This window comes from Alternaria conjuncta (genome assembly GCF_024043145.1).
Source record: "Alternaria conjuncta strain BMP 0040 chromosome Unknown scaffold_24, whole genome shotgun sequence".
In the NCBI taxonomy this organism is placed as follows: Eukaryota; Fungi; Ascomycota; class Dothideomycetes; order Pleosporales; family Pleosporaceae; genus Alternaria; species Alternaria conjuncta.
In genome coordinates, this window is record NW_026250113.1 from 104406 (window position 1) to 129602 (window position 25197).

Sequence of the window (25197 nt, forward strand, 5' to 3'; positions counted from 1 at the left end):
GTTCTGATACGGTCTCAGGAGGGCTAGTTGCCGGCACGTGACGAGCCTTGGCAAGTTTCTGTCTCCGTGCACTCTCCAGCGGGCAGGAACGCGAATACTTCACTAGTAACCTTGGAAATACCAGCTCGCGCATCGTACTATCCACACTTCTCAACCGCGCGCTCTCATTCCTCTTGTCCGGCAATATGACGCTGTCGTACGATAATGTTATCTCAGCCTTGCCCCGCCTTTCTCATTGGACGTCACCTGCATGCTGCAGGCGGGCTGTGCCTCCTGCTTTGGGTGGGTGGTGAGGATGCAGCCTGCCCCAAGGATCAGTGGCAGCTTGAGGGCTGTCAGCCTTCCTAACTCCTACACTGACTTAGCAGGCCGCTGTTAGCACCCATACTAAGTAACGACTCCATACGATCTTCATACCTTGCGCGAGCCTGTTGTTCTGACTGTCACCTCGCGCGCGTACGCGTGCGTCCAAGATCCGTTGCGATGCGGTTACTGTATACGACAAGCGATGGACACTTCAGATTCACGAAAGATATCATCCGCGTCGAAGATCTGCCTCCTTATGCGATACTGTCGCACACCTGGGGGGATGAAGAGGTGGTCTTTGACGATGTGAAAAGCCTCACTAGTAGTCAGAATCTCGAGGTCGTGGATGCAGCGGTCGCAACAAGAGGAGACGGTTGGAAAAAGCTTCGCTTCTGCGCAAAACAGGCAAAGTCAGATGGCCTAGAACATTTCTGGGTAGACACTTGCTGCATTGACAAGGCAAACAACACAGAGTTATCCGAGGCGATCAACTCTATGTTTCGCTGGTATCAAAAAGCTGACAAATGCTATGCTTTTCTAGCAGATGTCGAGGGGAAGGCTTCGAAGGAAGATTGGAGACCGTCCGCAACATGGAAGGCAGCCTTCAGAACGAGCAGATGGTTTACCCGGGGCTGGACGCTTCAGGAGCTTCTAGCCCCGCATTCCGTCGAATTCTTTTCCAAGGATGGAGTACGTTTAGGAGATAAAGACTCGCTCAAATACACCATCCATGAGGTGACAGCGATACCTATCGAAGCTTTGTCAGGAACTGATATGTCGAAATTCGAAGTTGCCGAACGCCTTTCTTGGGCACGGGATCGACAGACCACACGCGACGAAGATGGGGCCTACTGTCTTCTCGGTATCCTCGACTGCTACCTACCGCTAATTTATGGCGAGGGAAAAGAGAGTGCGTTGAGGCGACTCAGGAGGAACATTCGGGAAAGGTCTCCGAATGTCGCAGATGCCTCAATGGACGATTCTGAGACTGATGAACGAGGCCGAGAAACAAGACTCCAGAACATACGCAAATGGGTTTCGGCTCCCGACCCATCCACGAATTATCACAAAGCTCACAAGCAGCGACAAGCGGGGACAGGACTATGGATACTAGAAAGTGCAAAGTTCAAGAAATGGAAAGAGGGCAAAGCGTCGCGGATGTGGCTGTATGGGATCCCAGGGTGCGGAAAGACGATTCTAAGCTCTACAATTATCGAGCATTTGCTGCAGCACTGCGATGAAGATGCTCGTGAAGTCACGGTATACTTCTACTTTGACTTCAAAGATGTACAGAAACAGGATCCAGAGTCGATGCTTCATTCATTGCTCAGTCAACTTCTGCAGTGTTCGGTCGCCATACCTAAGGAAGTTGACGAGTTGTTTTCATCATGCGGAAACGGACAACAGCAACCATCGTTGTCAGCACTTCTCAATGTCGCACCGCAGGTGATCCGACAATTCACGCATGTCTACATCGTCCTCGATGCGCTCGATGAGTGTACGAAACGCACAGAGCTAACAGACATACTGGAGACGTTGATTGGGTGGCAGCTCGGTATTGTGCATCTGCTTATGACCAGCCGAAGAGAACGGGATATCGAGACGTTCTTAGGCAATCATGTCACAAGAGAAGGCATTATAAGTCTTCAGAAAGATGTAGTGGACAAGGACATATTACGATACGTTCAGCAGCGGCTGGTCGATGATCAGGACCTGGCGAAATGGAACAAGGACCAGGATACTATGCAAGAGATCGAGATAGCATTGATGCACGGAGCCCGGGGGATGTATGTGTGTCGCCACAATATCTATGAGGAGTTGATTAACAATGGTGCAGGTTTCGCTGGGCTGTCTGCCAGCTTGACACACTAGCAAAGTGTCGCAATTTGGCGATGTTACGACAGGCGCTCGCAGCATTACCGCAGACTCTAGACGAGACATACGACCGTATCCTAGCTTCGATACGCGAGGTGGATCGTGTGTATGCGATTAGAATATTCCAGTGGTTGACCTTTTCTACCAGGCCGCTTTCTATTGAAGAAGTTGCTGAAGTGGCCGCTATTGACGTGGCGCGAGAACCAATGGTCGACCGCGACGAGGTGCTAGTAGATCCACTAGAAGCGTTGGAGATATGTTCTAGCCTCGTCACTCTTTCGACAAAAGAGGTGAAATGGTTGAACAGGCCTTCCCAGCGGATCATCACTCTAGCACACTACTCAGTTCAGGAGTATCTTGTGTCAGACCGAATCAAGCAGGGGCCAGCAAAGCATTTTAGCATGCAGGAGAACGAATGTCACGAAGCGATTGCCAAAGGTTGCCTGGGGTACTTGAGTCAGTACCAGTATCCAATTACTCAACATCTCCTAGAAAATCATGTGCTCGCACGGTACTCAGCAGAGTTCTGGCATCGCCATCTTCAGAAGATAGGAGAGGAGACGGAAGAAGTGAGTCGACTAGCGATGAGTCTGTTCAGCACGAAGACAGCAGGATTTCTCACTTGGATCCGCCTTTACAATCCAGATTACCTCCAAAGTTCACCAAATCTGTCGAAAAAGCTGGATAGTATAGCCTCGCCTCTTTATTACGGATCCCTGCTGGGCCTCGATACAATTGTCACAATGCTGCTGGAACAGAAGGCCAGAGTCAATGCGCGGGGCGGATCGTACGGCACCGCGTTACAGGCAGCCTCAGCCAACGGCCACACGTCAGTAGTGAAGCTGCTGATTGACGCGGGCGCCGACGTCAACGCGACTGGTGGAGAATACCGCAGTACATTGCGTGCTGCACTCGGACGCGCACATGAAGATACGACCAGGACTCTCCTCGAAAGAGGTGCCTACGTTGGTCTGGACAAGCAACTAAAGGGTGCTCTGCATCATGCTGTTAGCAATCCAGGATGCACAGCCTCGATGGCTGAAATGTTACAACAACATGGTGCTCCCTTGCACACGGCCGACGTCGATAATATGACGCCGTTGCATTACTGCGTAAAGTTTGGCCACAGAGCCATTGCAACGCAACTCCTCAACGCCGGGGTTCCGGTTGACATCAGGGTTCGTCGGCGAGCATGGCCACACAGAGTTGGCAAATTAGACCCCGTTACAACCCAAGCTATGACTCCAGTCTCGTCAACTAGTCCAAGCGGGCTGACTCCTCTACACTTCGCAGCTTTGATCGGCGATGCTACCATGGTCGGGTTCCTTCTTGAGCATGGCGCTGATTCTAATGCTCTTTCTGAGTACGACGAAACCCCTTTACATCTTACCTTGCGCACGACACTATCTGGAACGACGTACGCTGATGATTGGACCAATGGATCTCTCAGGGTAGAAGATCGGCTTGCAATGCAAAGTCCCGAAAGTCGTTCCCTTACACAGGATGTGTCTGGTGTCGCTCTCGCACGTGGAAATGTGATCGATGCATTACTAGCAAGTCCCAACATCTCTCTTACTGTGAGGGATCGCGAAGGGGATACCCCGTTACACTGCATCCGGTACAACGAACCGGAAAGTGCGGCTTCCATTCGCAAGTTGATATCCAGAGGTGCGGATCTTTCGTGCCGTAACTCTTGCCAGCAAACCCCACTACATCTTGCTAGCAAAGCTGGCGATCTTGTGTCAGTCAAAGCACTGCTCAGTATGGGTGCGAAGGTGACATTGCATGACATGCATGGTCTCAATGCCTTCCATTACGCAGCCCAAAGTCCAAATCGAGATACCATGATCGCCATTCTCGACACCGAAGAAGCAAGAGCAGTCAACCTCATAACGTCGAGGGATGCATATGGGCAAAATGTGCTACACCACACCTTTTTTGATCGCGACAGAATCCAGGGCGAGAAGATACGTTGGCTGCTTGATCAGGGTGCGGACGGTGCCCAGCTTGACGACTCCGGAATGTCACCTATAGGAAGCTATATTACGCAGTCTTCCTGGGAAATTGACTTGGACATCTTGAGATCGGCCCTTGCGTTCCACTACATTGCGTCATCTCTCGACCAACAAGGGGGAACCCTTGGACACCTGCTCGCTGCATCGTCTAACTTTAGGTTAGACATACTGGAAGTTCTTCACATGCACCATGTCAGCCTAGCGGCGAGAGACTATAATGGACGGACCATACTTCACTACGCTGCCACAAACGGTCGTCTTACCAAAGACACGGCGGACTTCCTCACAAATGTTGCCGGGATCCATCCAGAGTGGGAAGACAATCGTGGTCGTACCGCGTGGGAATATGCTAGCAAGGCAGGTGAAGAAGAGCGCAAGAAGGAAAGGGATCGAGGCCAAAAGAGCGATCACGAGAGCGATAACCACAGTGACACTGACAGCGTTGAGGACGTAAGTCTACGATGGGAGCAGAGCGCGGCTATTGTGTTGGGGTATCGCTCGACTACCATGAACGATTCCGCCATGTCCACCGTGCTTGCTATTCACCCGCCCGAGTTGTTGGACGATTCGTCGATGAAAACTACCGAGACAACAAATTCTTCACTTTTCTTTGGAACCTGGGCAGACATTTTGGAGAATAGGTGAGCGAATCCATCGATACGGGGTCGTAATGATCATCCGCGATGAGATCGTAATCTGGTTTCAATATCTTTCCGTGAACACCACAAGATACTCCAAACCTCTGGGACTCCCTCAGAGAGAGATATCAACGCAGGCTGCAGCACGCCCGTTACTCTATCCATTTTCTGCCTCGTATGAGGCGATGCAAGCCCTTTCGACAGCAACACGACCACGACCTCTCTGCAATTCCAGCCTGAACTCGCATTTACTGGTGGAATTCCACCTCGTGCAGATACACACGTCGTGAAATGAGTGCTCCGTGCATTGCGCCGGCACCACGCATAACGCCGAACCACGCGACGAGCTGAACCGCGCATTACGCCGTACCTACTGTGTGCAGACTAGACTACCTCGCTTGCAGCGATCTGTCAAGTTGTCATTCGATTACCATTGGGTGAAGCTCCGAGGTTTTATATTGCGCGGACAGAATGTTGGTCGCGATGGAGTGACGGTCGAAGCGTGCGAAACGGCGGTGAAGTTAAAGTCGAGGGGATACGGCCAACACATCAGCAATGCGCACGCGAAAGCGAAAGAGACGTCGTCAAATGTGGGAAAAAGCTTTCACCGCAATGCCAAGTGTGGAGAAATCATGAGCTTGTTTCGTTTCTTCGAAGTTCGCTGGCCTCAAACATGCGGAGGTTGGTTCAAAACAGGGGTCCGGCCCGACGTTCACGTCCGCAGACACAACACGGACCTGAGCATCTTCCTGTCTTTGCGCTCGCCTCGTGATGACCTGGACTCGCTACCTGATCTTTTCATTTACATGAGGGCTAAAGGCGATCAGTAGGAGCCAGACATGGCTAATATTGACTCGTCCGACGTTGATAAGAAGAGCGCATCTCTTCTATTCTCAGCACCACCCACCACCTGAACATCTCCAAAGCCATCAACATCCAATCCAATCCTCCCATACCGTCACAATGCAAATCTCCGCGCTCATCCTCCTCTTCACAGCCACGGCCTCAGTTTCCGCCTGGGTACATCTCCCTCCCATTCCCCCTTCTCCCCATTATCATCTCCAACACCCCAACTAACACCCCCACCCCACAGCAATGTTTCGACCACGACGAGCACTTCACCACCAACCACGCCCAACTAGCCGAAGGCAGCGACCCCAACAACCAATGGGGATACTGCCCATCCAAGACAGGGTGCTGCGCAGATGGAAAAACGTGGTATGCGTGCAAGAACGTGAGTTTTGTCTCTTCTTTACTTTACTGTACTAGTGTGAGTGGTATGCTGATGAGGACGGATAGGTATGCAAGGGTGGTGCTGCGTGCAGTGTGTCTGGCGGCAAGACATCTTGCTAGAACATCCCGCCGGTTCGCACGTAGCTAGCTTTGGAATGCTTTTGAAGATATCAAGTTAAATCGAACGTAAATAGCTTCTGTATAGTCAACTTGAGCTCGTGTAATTCGAGTGCGAGGTTCAAGACGTTAGTACTTTTCTCTTACTAGACCAAATTATACCTAAGTACCTTGCGGTCGGGCAAAGATTATCTCCTCATCTTATATCTCATATCTCATATCACGATCAGCCACATCTCACGCTCAGCCATATCTCACGCTCAGCCATATCTCACGCTCAGCCATATCTCACGCTCAGCCACATCTCACGCTCAGCCACATCTCACGCTCAGCCATATCTCACGTTCAGCCACATCTCACCGTCAACCATATCTCACCGTCAGCCACATCCTACATCTCATCGTCGTAGCTCATCTCCAGGCCGCTAAGCCCGAAACCATCGCCCAAGCCGCTCGTCTGCGCAGGTAGGCAGAGGGCCTATTTTCTCGTGAATCTAATCCGTAAAGAAGTACTATAAGCTTCAAGTCATTAAGTAGACAATACAATCATCTCAGATCTCAGATCTCATATTTCATCTCACGGTGCGCCACATCTCACGGTGCGCCACATCTCACGGTGCGCCTCATCTCACGGTGCGCCTCATCTCACGGTGCAGATCTCAGATCTCATATCTCATATCTCATATTCCATCTCACGGTCAGCCACATCTCACGGATCCGCCACATCTCACATCTCAAATCTCATATCTCATATCTCACGGTGAGCTACCACTTCATCAAAGCTACCGCAACAGAACCGTATACTAAAGTATAATCTTAATAACCAGCCCGAACAAGACGACACAGCAGTCAAAGTCAAAGGCGCACTCTATTCTTTCGGCCAGCCACGTTGAATATCTCATCTCGCAGCTTATCTCGCAGCTAGCTATCTTTTTCTGCCTCTTGCGCTGGAGCCCAAGTAGTCTTTCCACAAGCGACTTTGGTTCAATACAAGAAGATCGCAGTCAGCTATATCTTGGAGCTTATGTTTCACGTCTTGTCGCACCTTTCGCAACATCTCACATAGCATATCTCACCTTCAGCCATATCTCACATAGCATATCTCACCTTGCGCCACATCTCATATCTCAAATCTCACCTTCAGCCATATCTCACGGTGATATCTCACGGTGATATCTCACGGTTAGCCACATCTCACCACCTCAACTCGGCTCCAATGCAGGCACGCGACTGCGTAGGCAATGCGTACAATAGTCATATAGCAGCAATACACCCGTTTCCGCACATGCCCATATCCCCTTGTGATATGCTACTAAACTGATCGTACTTAACCAATGCGTTAAATACGATCAGTTTAGTAGCACATCACACGACGACATGAACAGGATACGTATACTCGGTGTATACATTACATTAAAAGGATCTAGGACTTTTAGGCTCGTAATAATACAGTGGACATCCCAGTCTTCCACGTTGCCACCACTCCATACAACCTCTTTCCCATCTAGCTAACCAGCATAAACAGCCCGAGAGCAGGGTAGGTCATCTGGAACCAATTCATGTCGAGCCCATTGATCGAATCCACCTGGTACCCAACCCGTTGACCGGCTTCGCAAGGAAAGCTAGCGACGTTGTATTGATGTGCAGGCTCGATGAGTTGTACAGCACCGAGGAGACTTGAGTTGCCGACACTCTGCATGGAAACAGTGTCAGGAACTTGGTTGGCGAGGCGAGATACGCTGATACCGCCAGGAGTACGAATCTGAACAGGTGCTGTTTCAGGAATGGGAAAGGGCGGGGGCATGTGTAGAGCCAAAGTGCAAGTCTTGCCGGCGAACTCAGGGCGGATATCGTAAACGAAGACGGTTGATATGGTAGGTGATAGCTGGGCAGTGTATCCGTTGCCAATCACCTTGGTAGGGTCGGCCTTATCAATGGGGATGAGCTGATGGGGGTATTCGAATGGTTCTTGAAGAGAGGTAAAGGTTGGTTGCGGTAGGCCTTCGATATTCTCAAGACCGATTCCGGTAGACGAAGCGGAAAGCGACGCTGAACTCTGAGCTGTTGGGGTCGGCCGATCAAAGCTAATTACTGGAATGGTGACAATTGTGGGCTGGGATGTCGGAGCATTTACTGAGGGATGTTAGCTTCTGACCGTCTGGTTTAAGAATTCCTCAGCCCTCTTACTCGTCGACCCAATACCCGTTGGCATCCCAATACTGCTGCTGCTCGAAGACTCCTTCCAATGGCCATTAGTCCGTGCAACCCCGTACGGGGCGGAAACGGAACAAGGGCAATTGCAAGAAACAGACAAGAGCGCAGACAAAGTATACAGGATCGACGACAGGATAGGTGACAAGAGGAGCATTGGAAGGTACTAGCTTACCTTGGTGCAAGTGCCCGATCCGCTCTGGCAACCGGTACCGCAGTGTCCGGCAGTGTTTCCGCACCATCCGTACTGCGAGCAGCAGTTACCGAATGGCGAGCCAGCGCAAGTAGCACCTCCCTGAGATCCACAAGTACCATCGGTGGAGACCTTCTTGGACGGGTTGCTGGGTGCGGAACCTGCAGGGCAAGAAAGATCGAACAAAGGCTTCACCTGCATCAGGTCGCCCGCAGGCTTGATGCCGAACGAGGGGACCGGGTTGCCGTACTGGACATCCTGGAGGATGTAGTACCACAGGTTGACGTTGTCCTTGACGAGCTGGCAGGTAACGTCCTCCCAGTAGATGCGGGCATTATCCGCACTGGGCTTACCCTGGTTGAGTGTCTCGCCGCTAACGGGCCATCCAGTCTCGGTAACCCAGACGGGCTTGCCCTTGGCAGCGGCAACAGTCTGGTGGTAGGCGTCGAAGAAGAGCTGGCTGCCGGATCCGACGTTGTTGTTCATGGTGGTCTGGAAGTAGGGGTAGGCGTCCATGCCGATGAAGTCAACGGCCTCAATGACGGGGTTATTGGTAGCGTTGACATAGACGGTCCAGGTGTCGACGTGGCCGATGGGCTTGCCCTGGAGGGGAGTGCCGCGGATGGCATCACGGGTCTGCTTGATGTAGTTGACGAGCTCTTGGGGCTGAGCACCGGCGCCGGACTTGTTCTCGATACCAGTGGGGGTGACACGGTAGAGATCCTCACTGCCAACGGAGATACCCTCAACGAGGTCAGTGAAGGCAGTGCCGTACCGAGCAATGGCGGCCTTGAGAGCAGTAATCTCGTTGTTGAAGTTGGCCTGACCGGCGGAGGCCCACATGCCGAGGAGGAGACCGGTCTTGGTGTTGATAGCAGCCTGGATGGCTTCAATGACGTCGGTCTGGGTGCCGTGCTGGATCATGGTGTACAGACGGGCGCTGGTCCATCCATTGGTGCCAGGAAGCTGCTTGGCGGCGTTGAATTCATATTCAAAGTCGGCCTGCACCTTGGCCTGGTTGTTGTTGAAGTTGGCGCCGTAGTTGAAGCCCTTGATGGCAGCGTTGGCCGAGGTCAAGAGGCCTGCAGCGGCGAGGATGGTGGAGGAGACGCGCATGATGTTGGTATTAGGAGGAAGAAGACGATATTAAAAACGTAGAATGAAGTCTTGAGAAGTGAGAAGGGTGCGAGAGGGCGGCGTGGGCGAGGAATGACGAGGAGGACGCAGCGAAGTATTTATTCGCCGGTGACGTTTTGCTGGATCTAGACGTCGCTGCCGTCTGAAGGCTATTCATCGGACGTGCATTAGCCGCACGGTCACAGCTAATTAGTGCCTTCTCGAACGAGCAGGCACGCAGGAACGCGGATGCCGGCGGTGATCCCAACCCTAAAGCCTGGTCAAGCAATCTTAGCATGCAGGCTCTTCATGGTCTTCAACAACAGCCTGTTCATACCATCCCCAACATTCGCATCCTTCGTTCGTTGCTGCTTTCATCGCAGTCGTCGACTGTTGAAGCTCACCAAGCATTCTAGAAGGCCCGATGCGGCAAGACAGGGAACGACCCTTTCGCCCCGTCCTCGCTAATCATTGGCCCATGTGGAGAAGCAATACTCAACGGCCAGACAGCGACGTCAAGCCCCGGTATAGGGTCGTATCCGGATAAAAATAACCCAGCATCGACATCATCCCCGCCGCGGGAGATGAGCTGCACATCTCATGATGTGCGTGCAACATGGCACACGCGGATTTATCGAAAATCGCCGGCAACTGTGTGGCTTTTCAGGTCAATAGTTTGTTCATTAACACGAGTGCGACACCCTCATGCGACTGTATGGTAGACACATGTCCTCGTGTCATCCGTTGGCGTTGCGCACTACCGTGGTTATGAGCTCGTTGTTGACAGGACCGGATGCACCATCCATCATGGCCGCAGGCCGAGATTCCAGAATATGGTGACGTGGATAGCGCTGCTGGTCCGAACTCAGGAGAAACGGTGCCGACGCCAGGCACTTTCGATCCGAGCTATGACGCGCATCACCGGCTTCTGATCCGCGGATGCGGGAGGCAAGAATTTGCAGTTCAGGCAAAGAAGCGAAGTTGATGTTGGAAAGGTAGAAGATGTGGAGAATTACTCCAGCGGTTTGGTGTCTTGGGAAGCGTTTCGACCCGGCGCTACATGCGCCAATGCTACGATTGGAACGCTAAGCTTTACCCCTACCACAGCTTCGATATGTTGATGGAAGCTTGGTTGATCGATCAGGCACTCGGAGCACTTTGCGACATCGACGAATCTGGGAGATAACGGGTGGATATCGTGGCTGTGAGGTCGCTTGCAGACATTCCCGTGTTCTATCGGGAATCTAGCCACGCGCACGGTACCCAACGAGAAGCCCCCCGAAATTATGGTCGATATGATTCTGGCATGAGCAGATACTTGCATCGACGTTAAGCCGAGTTTCAGCATAGCCACTTGACTTTACCTGGCTGTACGTCTGGTACTGAGATACCCCATCATCTTAACCTCAGGCGTGTACGGCCTGGAGTACTCCAATAAAGCTGACAGCATAAGTTTGGTGAGACTGGACTGCGATACACATGGTTCAGTCATGTGTAGCACCACGAGTACATCAACTCTAAAGCTCAGCAGCATCTGCGTACTACCATTGTGGCACTCCATGAGTATTGCCAAAAGGTGCGCAGAGAGCGGTAGCGAATTGATCGTTCGAATGCGAAGACGCTCCAGGAGATACAACCTTTTCCTGAAGATAACTCAGACGCAATATTGCTCAGTGACAAGTAACGATGAGCTACTTATTCAATAGTCTTTTGGAGTTGGTGGCAGACGATGTTGCCATAAATGGTAGTCGCTGGATGCGATTGCAAAGCTTCATCACCGCTTGTCCCGTGTCAGCCTTCTGAGGTTTGCCCAAAATTGTGACTTAGGTGTAGGTGCTAGTTGTGGTGAGAAAGTGATAACGCTGAACGCGGAGTTGATTATCAGATGGAAGTCTTGGCATCCCGCCCTAGCGCGCGGCTCATGTTGCCTGAAGCTCTCCATAGCTAGAGAAACATCCAAGTCGCCAACACAACTCCGCAACACCTCACCGCCGCCTACACTTCCCAGACCTCGACTTCCCTGTTCGAGACGCACTTGGATTTCTCACCGCACATCTCCACTATACTCTCGCACAAACAGCCGCCATGGTACGCCTCATTGAACCCCGCTGAAGCTCTTGTACTAACATGAGCAGTTCATAGCACGAAGCGAATATGGTAAGCTCCTTGAAACAATCATACAATAGAATATATACTGACTATACCTCTAGACCGTGGTATCAAGTTCGTCCACCCCGCGCCTCCCACTACCAGACCGCCCGCTCACAAACCCACAGCACCTTCTCGCCCGAAGGCCGTCTCTTCCAAGTCGAATACTCGCTCGAAGCCATCAAGCTCGGTTCAACAGCAATAGGCGTGCGTCTACCCCTCCCACCGCCAATCTTCACAAACTCACAAACAACACACAGGTCGCAACCGGCGAAGGCGTAATCCTCGGCGTAGAGAAGCGCGTCACCTCGACGCTCCTCGAAACCAGCTCCGTAGAGAAGATTGTCGAAATCGACCGCCACATCGGATGTGCCATGTCGGGACTGCAAGCCGATGCCCGCAGCATGATCGAGCACGCGCGTGTCGAGAGCCAGAACCACGCTTTCAACTACGCCGAGCCACTTCGCGTTGAGAGCTGCACGCAGGCGATATGTGATTTGGCGCTGAGGTTTGGTGAGGGTGCTGAGGGCGAGGAGAGCATCATGAGTCGGCCGTTTGGTGTCGCGTTGTTGATTGCGGGTTACGATGAGGATGGTCCGAGTCTGTATGTCACTCCTTCCCATCTTCCTATCATGTCTTCTCCTACAACATCCCCAGCTCTAGCTCTAGAACTGGGATCACAAACTAACACCATCCAGCTACCACGCCGAACCCTCGGGCACATTCTACCGCTACGACGCCAAAGCCATCGGCTCCGGCTCCGAGGGCGCGCAGGCCGAACTCCAGAACGAATTCCACAAGTCGCTTACGCTCCCCGAGGCCGAGGTGCTCACGCTCAAGACGCTCAAGCAGGTCATGGAGGAGAAGCTGGATAGCAAGAATGTGCAGTTGGCTAGTGTGACCAAGGACAAGGGCTTCAGGATCTACACTGATGAGGAGATGGCTGAGGTTGTTGGAAGGCTGCCGACGAACTAAGCGTTTAGTGGGGGAATGAGTGGATGGCTAGCGGAAAGTGGTGTATGGGATGGCATATGATAGCATCTTAATGGATGTAAGAGTCACGCGAAAATGAAGCAATGACCAAATATCTTGGAGCTCTGAATGGCCAATTATCATACGGCATCAACGAGCTTGTGGTGACGTCTAGCAATTGAGCAGGTCGTGCATCAAGATACGATAAAGCACTGATCAAGCCTTCAACATGATCAAGCCATAAGTACGCCACATCATCACAACAGTCACCCCGAGCAATATGCGATTTATCAACAAAGACAAAAGCGGTCTATTTCCCTGTCTGCAATGCCAATTGTCCCCCTATTATACACTCCAGTCCATGCGCTGAACGCTCAGAAAGGGTTATCCTCAGGCGGTATTTCAACCGTGAAGAACTTGTCCAGGATAGGAATCTTCTTCATGATGTCGTCGCGCACCTTGGGGACCTCGGCGAAGAAGAAGAGGGCGAAGAAGCCGGCTACACCACCGAAGCCGGCGGCGAGGCCACCGCTGTGGGGGTGTTAGTTTATGCATCTGGTGGAGAGGGGGGAGGAGGAGGGAGACGTACTATTTCGCGGCTTGCTTGAGGGTAAGGCCGTGGTAGTTCTTGGGGATGGTGTATCTGTGGCTGTTTGTTAGCGTCTGGAGCTTCGAGGTTGCGATGGGCGTGGATGGTATAGGCGGCGGCGCGGTGTGGATTGGATTGTTCCTCCTCTTTTCCGTGTGTGATTCGGTCGTGTGCGTGGTATTCAATTGCCCATACCGCCGCTTATCACAGCGTCGCAACCCATCCTCCTCTTCCCAACAACCCCCAACCCTCCCACCACCCCTCCCACAGCCTCGTCGATATCGGAAAATACATACTGAGGACCGAAAGGACTCCTGTAAGCCTTGTACGGGCTGCGCATGCTCTGTCACAACTCATTAGCTTCTTCCTTCTTTCGTCATCGCCAAACCCAAACCACCTTCCGCCTCCAATTGCTCCGGGTACAACTTACGACAGCAGCGGGCGTCTTGCCGTGGTGGCCGAAGGATGAGACAGACATCTTTGGCGAGTTCGTTGGGGTTTAAACGCGGGTGGAAGGGTGATGTCTGGCGTGATGTCTGGTGAGGTTGTTGCGGCAGAGAAACGCGGGAATGCTGGGCTTGGCGGCGCTGGGAAAAGGATGGACGAATCAGGAGCGCCGGGATTTTGCGGGTGGGACTGTCAGCAGGGTTGGGGGGGAGGACACCACCGTTTCTTCACTTCACGGTTGAGATGCACGATTTTCTGTGCTTTTTGCCTGGTTTGGTGCCTGCTCGATGGAGAGCGGTCTGCGCGGTACCACTGCGAATTGCTCTGGTATCGCGGGACCCTTCACGAGACTCACTGGCGGGTGTGAGAGGAAGTCGAAGGCTTTTCTTGTCCCAGTATTTCCCATCCACACATCTTATTAACACCTCTAGAAATTGATCGTAAGGGTATACAAGCTTCATGAATATCCTGCTTGTGTCCAGTATTTCACGACCATTCCATCGCCGCCATTTCTTGCTCATTTGCAATATCGCTTTCTCACTTTCTTAGGCCCTGAGCTCCTTGAAACATTGACCTCGATGGCGGACGTAGAGAGCTACACCTCCAACTGGAAACCGAAGCAAGCGGATTCACTACCTCTGGTGAATGGGTAAGGCTTGGCAACACGTCAATACCCAGCAAGAGCATCTGCCTTGGCCGTTGGGTAGATTATATTGCTACGAAGCTTTCGCATTTTCTGCACTTTCTACAACCCTTCTTATCCGACTTCCTTCGCTCTCAATCAGCCAACAAGTGCCTCAACCGTGGACAAATTAGGTAGTCTTACCGTCTCGTCTTCCCACCAATACATTTTCGCCAACACCATGGCGACACAGAACGGCGATGAGAGCGATTCGTATGACGAATGTGAAGTGCAGCTAGAACGGTTCCCTCGGGCTTCCGAATGGTCGCACACACCCGCTACACGGACCTTCCACCCCTTCTCCCGCCTGCCTGCAGAACTCCGCGCCAGAGTATGGGCTATCGCGGTACACGACCAGATAGAAGACCTCGGCATCGCCCATATCGATCTCGAAAATCAAGTGAACATCCATGAGGAGAAAGGAGAGATTATCGCATATACGTTCCGTGGCTACCCTTCGCTCTTCTTCGTCAACCGTGAAGCCCGCTACGAAGCTGCCAAGGTTGACGGAGGTACGTGGTACCCACTGATGGCTGGTGTAGAGATCTACGCAAATCTGGACAAGGAAGAAGTTTTCGTCTTTTCTTGCTATAAAGGTCCAGGTCTAGAGCTCGCGATTCGTCGGTTTAATGGGGGGAACAAATTGGAATGCAATGGTCGTGGCGTTCATCCTTTAATGCATGTCCATGTCTAAAGACAAGACCATGTTGTGGGCGAAAGAAAAGGAACAAGAGATATAGTAAGAGGACTCGGACGATTACTCGGTACGGATAGGTCAGCCCAGTCGTGCCTCGATCACGCGCGGGAGGACTTGTAACAGCGAGAGTGAGGATATTCATCAACGCGGCCGATACGGTCGAGTATTTTGCCAAGCCTGCTGTTTGAATACGATACCGGTGTTGGAGACGGCGGTGGAACCCCGGGAAAGTATGTAACAAATCGACGATGACGAATATCTCATGATCAGGCAGCGTAACGGAAGCGTCTCCATCACTCCACGACCATGCTCATTGATGCGTTTCTGGTGTTCTTCCAAAGACTTCCAAATTGTTCTTCTTCTATTGCTCGCCCCCATTGTCGTTCTTCCAAGTCCCCGCATAATGATGCGTAACCAGTTTCGGCGGCAAGAGTGCTTCTTCTTCCGGTTTATACGTATTCGCCGACGCCGCAAACGACCGACCCGGCATAACCAAGACATCGCCCACCAGCTTCGGCTGCACAAGCTCCATCATATCGCGCGCATCAATCTCCCTATCCAGTATCTTCCCCAAACTCGCATACACACTGCGCGTCAAGCGCCGGGGCCCAGTAAAATCAACAACATCCCCCATGATATCCATTGTCGCGTTCTGGATCGGAATGTTGTGCTCCGCCGTCTTATCTCGCAGTGTCTGAAGGATATCCTCGATGACCTGCATCATGTGTGGCGATCGCGGTTTGGCCATTATCGTCCAGCTGGCGAATTCGCGGACGTATTCGCCGGGCCAGCCTTGATCGAACTCCCAGCCTACTACTAGCGAAGCGATTCCTTGGTATTCGGATGGCACCCATTCGTCCATGGATACGCCTTCTTCGCAGGAGACGTCTAGGTCAGACCAGATTCCGCCTTCGTTCCAAAGCAAAACATAGCGCAGCATGTCGGCTTTGTAGATCGGGACGGGTAACGCGAGGTAGGCGTCGACGATATCCGGTCGGGATTCCGCGAAGGTCTTACGAACGTACTCATCGCCGTCCTCGTCCGTCAAGAAGTGTGCTTGGTAGTCAGGATTGCCATTCACACAGCTATCGGTCCAAGCTCGCGTCTCTTCAGAAAGGCCATTAGGGCCCAACTTGTACCAAATGCTTCTAGGAAATCCGCCGTTCTGCGGTGGCTGCGCTATCGCGGGCGTACCCGGCGCACGGACAGTGAAGTGGTCTTGTATGGAAAGAAAGTGGTAAATCAACGCTAATGTGCATAGCGCGATCAGTGTGTAATGATTGAAAACTTTGGGTAGCGACAGTGACATGGTGGAAAAGCCAACAAAGGGGGAAGGACAAAGAGGAGGGCACGAGATCGCAAAGCGCCACGGAGGGGCGATCCTTATACAAATGGTGGGCGAACGCCGCAGTGAGACCGGTACCTGCAGCGAACAGACGTTAGGGGCGGCTGCACGCATTCTATTTTCACGGAGCGCTGGGTGTGGCGCTTAGCTTTCTGTTATCACATCTCGCTTGATGTGGCACGGTAGCGCTGATACATGGGTCTGTTGGGGTTGATGATCTAAGATCACGGCTAATGTTGGGGACCCTTTCAACTGTTGGACCCGTGCGAACATATCTCGGCTTCGGAACACGTGCACTTGTACTTCTCGTATTCATGCTCCAGTGTTTTATGGCTTGCTTCAGTTATCATGGCGGCTGCATCAAGTCGACCCTGGGCTGACACCCAAAACCGATGAGTACAAAGAAGTTTCAGCACGAGGGGCGCATCGTGGCAAGGCGCTGTTGCACCCTACGCCTCTCGCTGCTGGAACAAGAGGAATGAGAGGAGCGGAGTCTGAGCCATGAGACCACATGCGATTGCTTCGCCCGGTTGCCAGCTTCAAGTCTTTTTCAGCGTGTATTCCTTGTCACTCGCTGTTTACCATCACTCGTTCCACTCGATTGCTGCTACGCAATCATTAGTCTCGCAATTGTCTACTCTCTGGAGAAAGTCCAGTTCGTCATGACTATGCTAACAGCATACGCCTTGCTAGCCATACTATCCCCACTTGTATCCAGTCTCGGCATCCAATTCATCAACCCCCCAACCCACGGCACAGACGGCGGCCTAAGCAACCCCCCTACCTACAAGCAAGACTACACCATAAACATCCAATGGTATCCCGGCGACGAAACAGGGCCCTACGACCTAGTCTTGCACCAAGTCAAAACACTCGGCCAGGACCAGACCGGCGACGGCGAGTTCATCATGCGTAAGTTCATCATGCGTATGAAGGGCCGCTCTGTTCCGTGGCTTCCAAGCTTATTTAACAAAAGAAAAGCTAACATGTGAACACCAGCGAGTATCGTGAATAGAACGAGTTACCTGTGGAATGTCAAGACGAATGCGAGGCTGGAGGAGTCGACGCTGTTCTTTCTTAGTGTTTTTTCGGTCGATGGGGATTCGGATACTAGTCAGTATTTTAATATTGTGGATGGTTTTATTGCGGGGAGTGGTGCGGAGTCTGAGGCGGTGGGTTCGACTACTACGTCGACGCGGTCGTTTTGGACACCAGAAGGAATGTCAACTGTAGCTTCAGCATCAGCTTCAACATCAGCCTCAAGAGTATCCGGTACGCCGGGTACGGAATCGGGTACAGGTTCAGCGAGCACACCAACAGGACCTACCGCAAACACTCCAACAAGCACCATCGCAGATCCATCGAACCCTCACGACCAAAATGTCCACCAGCACATGCACAACGACCTCCAACTCGGCCACAAAATCGGTCTCGGCATAGCTATACCTGCCACACTTGCCCTCGGGATAGCAGCTGGCTGGCTACTCTTTCGCCGCCTTCAAAGGAAGAGGAGAAGAGTGTCACACCAATTACCAGCTACCGAAACTGCACAGTATGAGCCCGACAGAGATGGCCATGATGCTAACGGGGATGTGTACGAAGCGCCGTCGAATCATATACTGGAGATGGGTCAGCCGCATGGGAAGGGGTTGGAGCAATTGGGAGGGGAGCTGGAAGACAAGCCTGCGATTGTGCCTGAGGTGTTGCCTTTGAGATATGAGATGGAAGCTAACACCGTCCATGAACTTCACGACCATTCAGTCAAAGCAGATGAGCCTGTGGTCAAGACGGAGGATTGATGCGGCAATGCCATTTGTAGATATCCATGTAGGGGAAAATGGACGTGCTTTGAAATGTTGCAATAGTTCCATTACTAAAACCAACCATAAACGTATACATAACCCAACATACACGAGGAGCTCTTCCCATGCAAAAACGCCCAAACACCCATTATCCCATCCATCAACCACCCACTCCTACGCACCAATAGCCTGAGGATTCCAGAACACACTCTTCGGATCAACCTTTTGCTTCAGCGCAGCCAACCTATTGTACACGGCATCGCCATAATACAGCTTATGCGCCGTCGCAGCATCATAACTAGGATCAACATAGTTGAGATACGCGCCAAACGACGTCTGCGGCTGCGCATCGATAATAGCACTATTAATCCCATTAATAAACTCCATGGAATCACCCCCATAGCCATAGTTCTGCAGCACCCACAGACTATCCCTATCGCTGTAGGCAGCAAATTCAGTATCTTTGCTGTTGATAGCGGAGCCAGGGCCGCCGTAGAGGTTGATGATGATGTAGTATTCCGTCCCGTCGGCTGTCTGTAGGTAATCGTACAGCGCATCCAGAGCGTTGGAAGTAAGACCGGTAGATTCAGGGACGGTGACGGACTTGGCGAAGAAGTCCTCGTGCTCGTCGTACCCGGTTAAAGGCTCTTTGATGCTGGTCTTGCCGGATACTTTGACCATGTAGTCGTACCAGGCCATGGACTGGACTGTGGCGGTGGGGTTGGGCAGGCTGCGGAGCAGCTCGGGCTTGACTTGTGTGTTGAAGTCTGAGACGCTGCCGAAGAAGGCGCCGCTGAGGCTGTAGCCGCCGTAGTTGTCGAGGTAGACGCCGAAGGAGACGCGGTTGTCGACGACGGAGGCGTTCTTTGCGACGTCCTGGATGTGCATGAAGGTGTTTGTCCAGACGCTCTTGGAGTCGTGGATGCCGGTGAAGCCGAACTCGAAGTATGTGATGCTGGCGGGTGCGGCGTGGGTCTGGAGGTAGAACTTTGTGACGACGCCGAAGGACTCCGCTGCGCCCTTGATGGCCCAGAAGATGTCGGGGGACTCTGTGGATGAGGCCTTGATGAGAGATCCATCGGCGAGGACGACGTCGGCTCCAACGACTTGGTCCATGGCTAATCCCCAGTGGCGAGAAGTGTGGCCGTAGCCTCCGTGTGTGTAGTGGCCTCCGATACCGACACCTGGGCAGGTACCCTGGGCTACGGCAGCATTGCCTTGGGTGTAGATACCGTCGCCTAGATTGCCCAGGCGGACACCTCCTCCGACTGTCGCAATACCAGAGTTTTTGTCGAGTTGGATGGTCTGGAAGGACTGGAGGTTGATCTGCATAGCGCCGTCCTTGCCACCGGAGCTGAAGCTTGCGTAAGAGTGACCGCCGGACTTGGCCTGAACCTTGAGACCAGCTTGAGCAGCGCACACTACGGCATCTTGAACGTGCTGGTTGGTGGTGGGAAGAACAATGACGGCTGGCTTGAAAGGAACGCGCAGGTTGTAGGGTTCCGAGAGTTCAGAGTACTCAGCATCCGAGGTCATCTTGTACGGCACATCCTTTCCGTTCAAGCATTGGAGAGCAGTTCCAGATGGGGTTGACGATGGTGCCGCTGAAGAAATCTTGCTGGTGGTAGATCCTGATCCGGTGTTGCTGCCGCAGTTTCCGAAGCCTGCCTGGCATCCAGTTCCACACTGCCAAAATCAGTATGTAGTCATTCAAAGCGTATGCGAGTACTCACGTATGCCGATGTCGAGCCGCACCATCCACTCGCGCTGCAGCAGTTGCCTTCAGCGAAACCCAGACATGTGTAACCCTTTGTGCCACCACATGTCGCATCTGGTGAGACCTTCTTAGTCGGTGTCGACGCCGGCGGTGGAGCCTGTGTCGACGAAGTCTTGACCGTTACTGGAGTTACTTTTGATGTCGTGCTGCCAGTGCATGTGCCGAATGCTGAGTTGCAGGTAGCTCCGCAATGATCCGCGGATTTTCCGCACCATCCATACTGAGAGCAGCAGTCGCCGTACGAAGAACCCTTGCAAGTGAATCCCTTTGCTCCTCCGCAGCTTCCGTCGGTGGAAGCAGCTCTCTTATTCAGCGGCGCAGCTGGCGAGGCGGATGCTACACCAATGGACAGCAGACCTGCCGTAAGAGAAACGAGAAATTTCATGGCGACGTTGAAGAAGACAATTCAAGTTCAGTCGTTAAAGTTAACCAGGAAAGAGCGTAGTATACCCCGTACGACCGGAATCAGAAGGACCAAACGATCGGACCGACAAGGTAAGCTTACCCTAATAAACGAGCGGAAAAGCAAAGACCAAGACCAAGACCAAGGCCTGTAGAGTAAGTAAAGTGAGGCCCTATACACAAGGGCAAATCACCTCTTAAGACCACAACCAATACGAGAACATTTGCCTCCTTCGCTGCACATCCTCCCGTACCTGCAGCAGCCGCACGGCCTCGACACGACCTTCCATTGAATGATTGCTCCACTCAACACGAACGAAAACTCATCTTCGCATTAGAATCCACTCGACAGTGTACCCTGGTGTCGATCTTAGGACAGTGTGCCCGCGTCGGTCCTAATACGAGCTTACTACGCAGAGGCCTAAACGGCGGGCGCTCGTGACGAAAAGCAATTTCGCCGCTCAACGGGTCCTCGAATTTCGTACGAGAGCTGTGTGCAGCGTAGGGTTGCATTGCGGAAAACTGTAACAATGGGAAAGTTAATGGGATTGCGCAGTAAAGAACAAGACGGTCGCCTCGGTCGCGTTGGAAGGGGTATCCCATCCCCAAAACCTCCGGTCAGACCGCATAAGGAAATGACGTCTGTGTCCCCTGTCACCACCCTCGCGCATCTCCATCCCTCGCCCCCAAAACACATACTAATCGACCAACACCTCCCGTATTTCCGGCAACACCGCGCCATCAGGCCTTCCAAAGCATGACTTTCGTGTTATTGCGGTGGGGTAGCAGTAAGCTCTTTGTGGGTTACCGTTGCGGCCCTAACGGCTGGAAGCGACGCTGGGCGGCCCTGCGGCATGCTATTTTTGGCTATGTTTGGCAGTAAGAGATCTGAGTAAGGGAGATGCGGCATGCGAGGAATACGGACCTTGCATGGCTTTGACAACATTGCGATGGGTTAGTATGGGCTTGGCTATGCGGTTTAGAGGATAGGTTTAGGTTTCTATACAGATGATAGTGATGTTGGGTTTGGCTTTGGTGTTGGAGAGCGGGCCTTGGGTGATGGGATTGTCCCTGCTGTAGCGCACGACATCGCCGTCGGGTACGGCCAGCTCACCTTCAAAACCTTCGTAGAACACTTCCCGCAGACGAGAGATTGGGATTACGGATTTGAAGGCGATGTAGCGGGGTTAGCGGCGGCGGCTGGCGATGTCGAGCTGGTAACATATCGTCTGGAGGAGCTGAGGCAGGTGGCTGATGAGGGGAGGTGGGTTGGCATCCCGATTCTGAATCTTATAGAGAGGGGGCCTTGTAGGGTGCCAGAGAGGAAAGAGGAGGTCGTTAGGTCGTTAAAGGCGCATGGAGCGATGTCGAAGGGGACGTTTGACAAGGTGGAGAGAGAGGAGGATGTGGAGGGGGGAGAAGGGCGTGAAGAGGGAAGAGAGGGTGGGATTGTGGAGTCAGATTGCAAGGTTGTTCACGCGCAAGAAGAGGACTAAACAGTAGAAGAGTCAGGAGAAGAGATTCATTGCCTCGGAAAGTCAGGACTATCTTGCTCCTCTAAAGGAGAAGTAATCCAAGCATCCCCGTGTATACTACTAGAACCACCACATATCCAGCACTACCTGAATCCTCGCCCCGTCACAACAGAGCCCACATCATTCTCAGCATCCCACCCATTCAGAAACTTCGTTGTCGTCCACATATACCGCTGCTGTGCCATTTCCGCCCCGGTCTCTGTCGTGAACCGCTCGACGTACTGCCCGCCGTGCATATGCCGCAGACAACTGACATCAAAACCAACCCCAGGCTCCCTGTATCCTTCATCCATACCATGGAAATAGAAATATCGAGCCACGCCCACAGCGCCCAGTCGTTGGAGGTGATATGCATCACGTAAGACGCGGTGGATGGGCTGCTCGTGAGAGAAGTTGGTCACGGTGAGCCCTTGCTCATCAAGCTGAATAGCACCCGAGAGGCGTGCAGCGAGACAAGACGCCTGCCAAATGATGTTGGGCGGGCATCCCGCTGCCCTCGTGAACTCGCGTACGATTTGCCATTGATTCCGCTTCTCGTCTGGGGAGAGATACCATGCGTCACTCATGTCGTGGGTGATGTCGTGCGTCATGCATAATACCCACAGAAGTGTGGAATCAATGTCCCGAGCCCATTGATGCGTCCTCTGTTCTTTTCGCAGAATCCACTCGGCGTCGGCGACGACACGCAGGGTGTGTTGGTAGTCGTGCAAAACGAGACGCGGGGTGCAGTCGGGATGTGACAGGTAGACTCTGTTCCTATGGGTACGGACGGCGACGTTGAGGGCCACGAACCATGCGAAGTCTGCGTCTTTGATTCCGAGGCACTTCGGGCTGAGGAACGGAAGTGGCTTTCTGAACGGAAGTGTCTTGGTGAACGGGTTGTATGCGAAACCTTCAAGTGCTTTGTTGGATGTGCTGAAGTTGCGATACCGAGGGCCTCCACCGTGGGTGTCGATGTTGACTTTCCAGCCAGGCCTTGTCAGACGCGCATTGGAAGCGCTTGAGAACTTTCGGATCGTTGCGGCACCGGCGAAGCGGCGTGACGCAACATTGCTGAGCGACCTCATGTCGAGATATGAATTGAAGAAGCTGGTGTCGAAGATGTCGAGTCAAGGCCCGAGGTAGTCGTAACTCGTATTCAAAGGATGAAGCTGAACCAGAGGAAGGTTATGTGCGACAATAAGAAAGACGAAATCAAGCCGAAGAAGTAGTCGAGAAAGCGTCGAGGCCCTTGCGCTACTCCATTCGCAGAATTTTCCATTGATTCGAAAGTGAAAGGCTGTCGTTGTCATTGGGACTGTTTTTCACTTCGCTGTTCGCTTCGCCGCCCTGAGCATGATGACAGCTCCAACCACCATCCCGTCATATACATGAGATATCGCGCAGACCGCAAATATTGCCAGTCCGCAGCGGACATGCATTCACGGTACTCTTGTGGCCTATCTCTCCCCTCCTCCGGTCGCAAGCGACGCTGTTATGAAGGCCTACGGCTATCACGTGTAGTCTGATCGCGACATATCTAGGCCGACTCGGCGGCTGGCCATGTAGAGCGTGCTTGGATCTTTCCCTCTCCATACCAATATGCTTGCCATCATTGGGACTCGCAGCATGGCGACATGCTCTTCGCGAAGTGTGTAAAGAAGTCGTAGACCGTGGGGATCATCAACCACCCCGCGTCCTGGTCGTATCATCGGCTTCTACGTTCCTCTCCAAACCATGGAGCTTTCCCTCATCTTCTACACCATCCGGGACCTCCGCATCGCGTTCTTCGACAGCGCCCTCACCCTCGCCCTCCTTACCCTCCGCCAACGCCCTATACTTCCGCCTAGCTTTCTTCCCACTACTCGCCTTCTTCTTCGCCTTCTCCCTCGCCTTGACCTTCGTCCGCGCCCCCTCCCCCAACTCCATCTCCTCAATCCTTTCCTGCAGAATCCGCCTCGCCATCTTCCGATTTATCTCTCTTGACCGCGTATCCTGGTACTTGACTACGATACCAGTAGGTATATGTTTGAGCTGGACGGCGGAGGAGGTTTTGTTGATTTTCTGGCCGCCGGGACCGGAGCCTTTGAGGAAGTTTTCGATTAGGTCGGCGTCGAGGAGGGGGGTGCGGGGCGGGAGTGATTTGCCATTGAGGAGGGAGGGAGAGGTGGAGAGGGAAGCGGTTTGGAGGCGTGGGACATTGGGGCGGAAGCGGAGGGCGGGGAGGACGCGCATTGTTGGGTGTGTGTTAGAGAGGATAGTACGGCGGAAGCATCGCGATAGCATTGGTACTGCCGGTACTGTGTAGAAACTTCTCGCACGCGTGTTCGTTGATGATGCCATGCAGCCCACGCGCTAGACCACCCGCTCCCGATCTTAATCAGGCAATCGCACCATCCCTGCTCCGAATCCGCGTCCCTGAACCCTTCATCTCCCCCGTCATCTACCGCTCCTGACATTTGCGCCTCTATACACGCCTTTTCACACGCGCAAACACGACGACACATACCGAAAAGGTCTATGATTGACACGACGACGCTATCCGCCATCCTCCTCCTAGCCAGCGCATCCACGCTCCTCATCGCCGCAATGCTGTACCCATCCGCCCTCCTCCGCTGGTTCCAGCGCAAGCGCTATCAATATGAAGTCACGTTCTCGCTGTACATGTTGACGTCGACTGAGAAGTTCATCTTCAGTACGTCCCAAATACCCTATCCTACAGCCTCAAATCGCATTCTCAACTCGATTCTTGGAGACGAGCCACCGCCCCTTTGCACGTCGCTCTCCTCTCCTCCCTACACCGACCTTCGTCCCACTTGCAACAGTTACTAATGAACTATCTCTACAGACTCCGTACTCTTCCTCCTCCTCTCCCTCCTCATAATCGCTGCATCGCTGTACCTTCCCGAGCATTTAACGATCATCGCAAACCGCATGTTCTACTACCTATCCGGCAACCACGATTCGCTTTCGAGTAACTCGGTGCCTAAAACCGGGGGTATCGATACAGGAGTCACGCCGAATGGGCCGCTGGGTGCGGGTGCGGGTGCTATGAACAATGGGCGGGGGATGATGGAGTTATAGGGATACGCACGAAATGGATTAGAAAGGATACGCTG

General features: G+C 52.9%; 11 protein-coding genes across 11 annotated transcripts; 5 read left to right on the forward strand and 6 right to left on the reverse strand.

Moving 5' to 3' along the window:
* Positions 1-1278: 1278 nt before the first annotated feature.
* J4E85_010521 (uncharacterized protein) lies at positions 1279-4841 on the forward strand (the record flags this gene model as incomplete). Its single annotated transcript, XM_051474730.1, has 3 exons — positions 1279-2093; positions 2144-3359; positions 3684-4841. The coding sequence occupies 3 exons, from the start codon at positions 1279-1281 to the stop codon at positions 4839-4841; spliced, it is 3189 nt and encodes a 1062-aa protein (XP_051321406.1).
* A 2846-nt stretch (positions 4842-7687) lies between these two features.
* J4E85_010522 (uncharacterized protein) lies at positions 7688-9703 on the reverse strand (the record flags this gene model as incomplete). Its single annotated transcript, XM_051474731.1, has 2 exons — positions 7688-8296; positions 8570-9703. 2 exons carry the CDS (start codon positions 9701-9703, stop codon positions 7688-7690), a joined length of 1743 nt encoding a protein of 580 aa, XP_051321407.1.
* Positions 9704-11788: 2085 nt separating this feature from the next.
* Positions 11789-12826, forward strand: PUP2 (proteasome component pup2; the record flags this gene model as incomplete). Its single annotated transcript, XM_051474732.1, has 6 exons — positions 11789-11791; positions 11839-11860; positions 11914-11926; positions 11980-12058; positions 12112-12455; positions 12550-12826. The coding sequence occupies 6 exons, from the start codon at positions 11789-11791 to the stop codon at positions 12824-12826; spliced, it is 738 nt and encodes a 245-aa protein (XP_051321408.1).
* A 371-nt stretch (positions 12827-13197) lies between these two features.
* J4E85_010524 (uncharacterized protein) lies at positions 13198-13890 on the reverse strand (the record flags this gene model as incomplete). The annotated part of the gene is made up of 4 exons (XM_051474733.1): positions 13198-13354; positions 13413-13466; positions 13709-13755; positions 13843-13890. The coding sequence occupies 4 exons, from the start codon at positions 13888-13890 to the stop codon at positions 13198-13200; spliced, it is 306 nt and encodes a 101-aa protein (XP_051321409.1).
* Positions 13891-14722: 832 nt separating this feature from the next.
* On the forward strand, positions 14723-15281 carry J4E85_010525 (uncharacterized protein; the record flags this gene model as incomplete). The annotated part of the gene is made up of 2 exons (XM_051474734.1): positions 14723-15053; positions 15238-15281. The coding sequence occupies 2 exons, from the start codon at positions 14723-14725 to the stop codon at positions 15279-15281; spliced, it is 375 nt and encodes a 124-aa protein (XP_051321410.1).
* Positions 15282-15599: 318 nt separating this feature from the next.
* On the reverse strand, positions 15600-16547 carry J4E85_010526 (uncharacterized protein; the record flags this gene model as incomplete). The annotated part of the gene is made up of 1 exon (XM_051474735.1): positions 15600-16547. One exon carries the CDS (start codon positions 16545-16547, stop codon positions 15600-15602), a length of 948 nt encoding a protein of 315 aa, XP_051321411.1.
* Positions 16548-17245: 698 nt separating this feature from the next.
* On the forward strand, positions 17246-18382 carry J4E85_010527 (uncharacterized protein; the record flags this gene model as incomplete). The annotated part of the gene is made up of 2 exons (XM_051474736.1): positions 17246-17495; positions 17583-18382. 2 exons carry the CDS (start codon positions 17246-17248, stop codon positions 18380-18382), a joined length of 1050 nt encoding a protein of 349 aa, XP_051321412.1.
* A 177-nt stretch (positions 18383-18559) lies between these two features.
* On the reverse strand, positions 18560-20547 carry J4E85_010528 (uncharacterized protein; the record flags this gene model as incomplete). The annotated part of the gene is made up of 2 exons (XM_051474737.1): positions 18560-20071; positions 20119-20547. 2 exons carry the CDS (start codon positions 20545-20547, stop codon positions 18560-18562), a joined length of 1941 nt encoding a protein of 646 aa, XP_051321413.1.
* A 1949-nt stretch (positions 20548-22496) lies between these two features.
* J4E85_010529 (uncharacterized protein) lies at positions 22497-23166 on the reverse strand (the record flags this gene model as incomplete). The annotated part of the gene is made up of 2 exons (XM_051474738.1): positions 22497-22589; positions 22612-23166. 2 exons carry the CDS (start codon positions 23164-23166, stop codon positions 22497-22499), a joined length of 648 nt encoding a protein of 215 aa, XP_051321414.1.
* Positions 23167-23761: 595 nt separating this feature from the next.
* On the reverse strand, positions 23762-24313 carry J4E85_010530 (uncharacterized protein; the record flags this gene model as incomplete). Its single annotated transcript, XM_051474739.1, has 1 exon — positions 23762-24313. One exon carries the CDS (start codon positions 24311-24313, stop codon positions 23762-23764), a length of 552 nt encoding a protein of 183 aa, XP_051321415.1.
* Positions 24314-24667: 354 nt separating this feature from the next.
* On the forward strand, positions 24668-25162 carry J4E85_010531 (uncharacterized protein; the record flags this gene model as incomplete). Its single annotated transcript, XM_051474740.1, has 2 exons — positions 24668-24773; positions 24927-25162. 2 exons carry the CDS (start codon positions 24668-24670, stop codon positions 25160-25162), a joined length of 342 nt encoding a protein of 113 aa, XP_051321416.1.
* Positions 25163-25197: the final 35 nt, after the last annotated feature.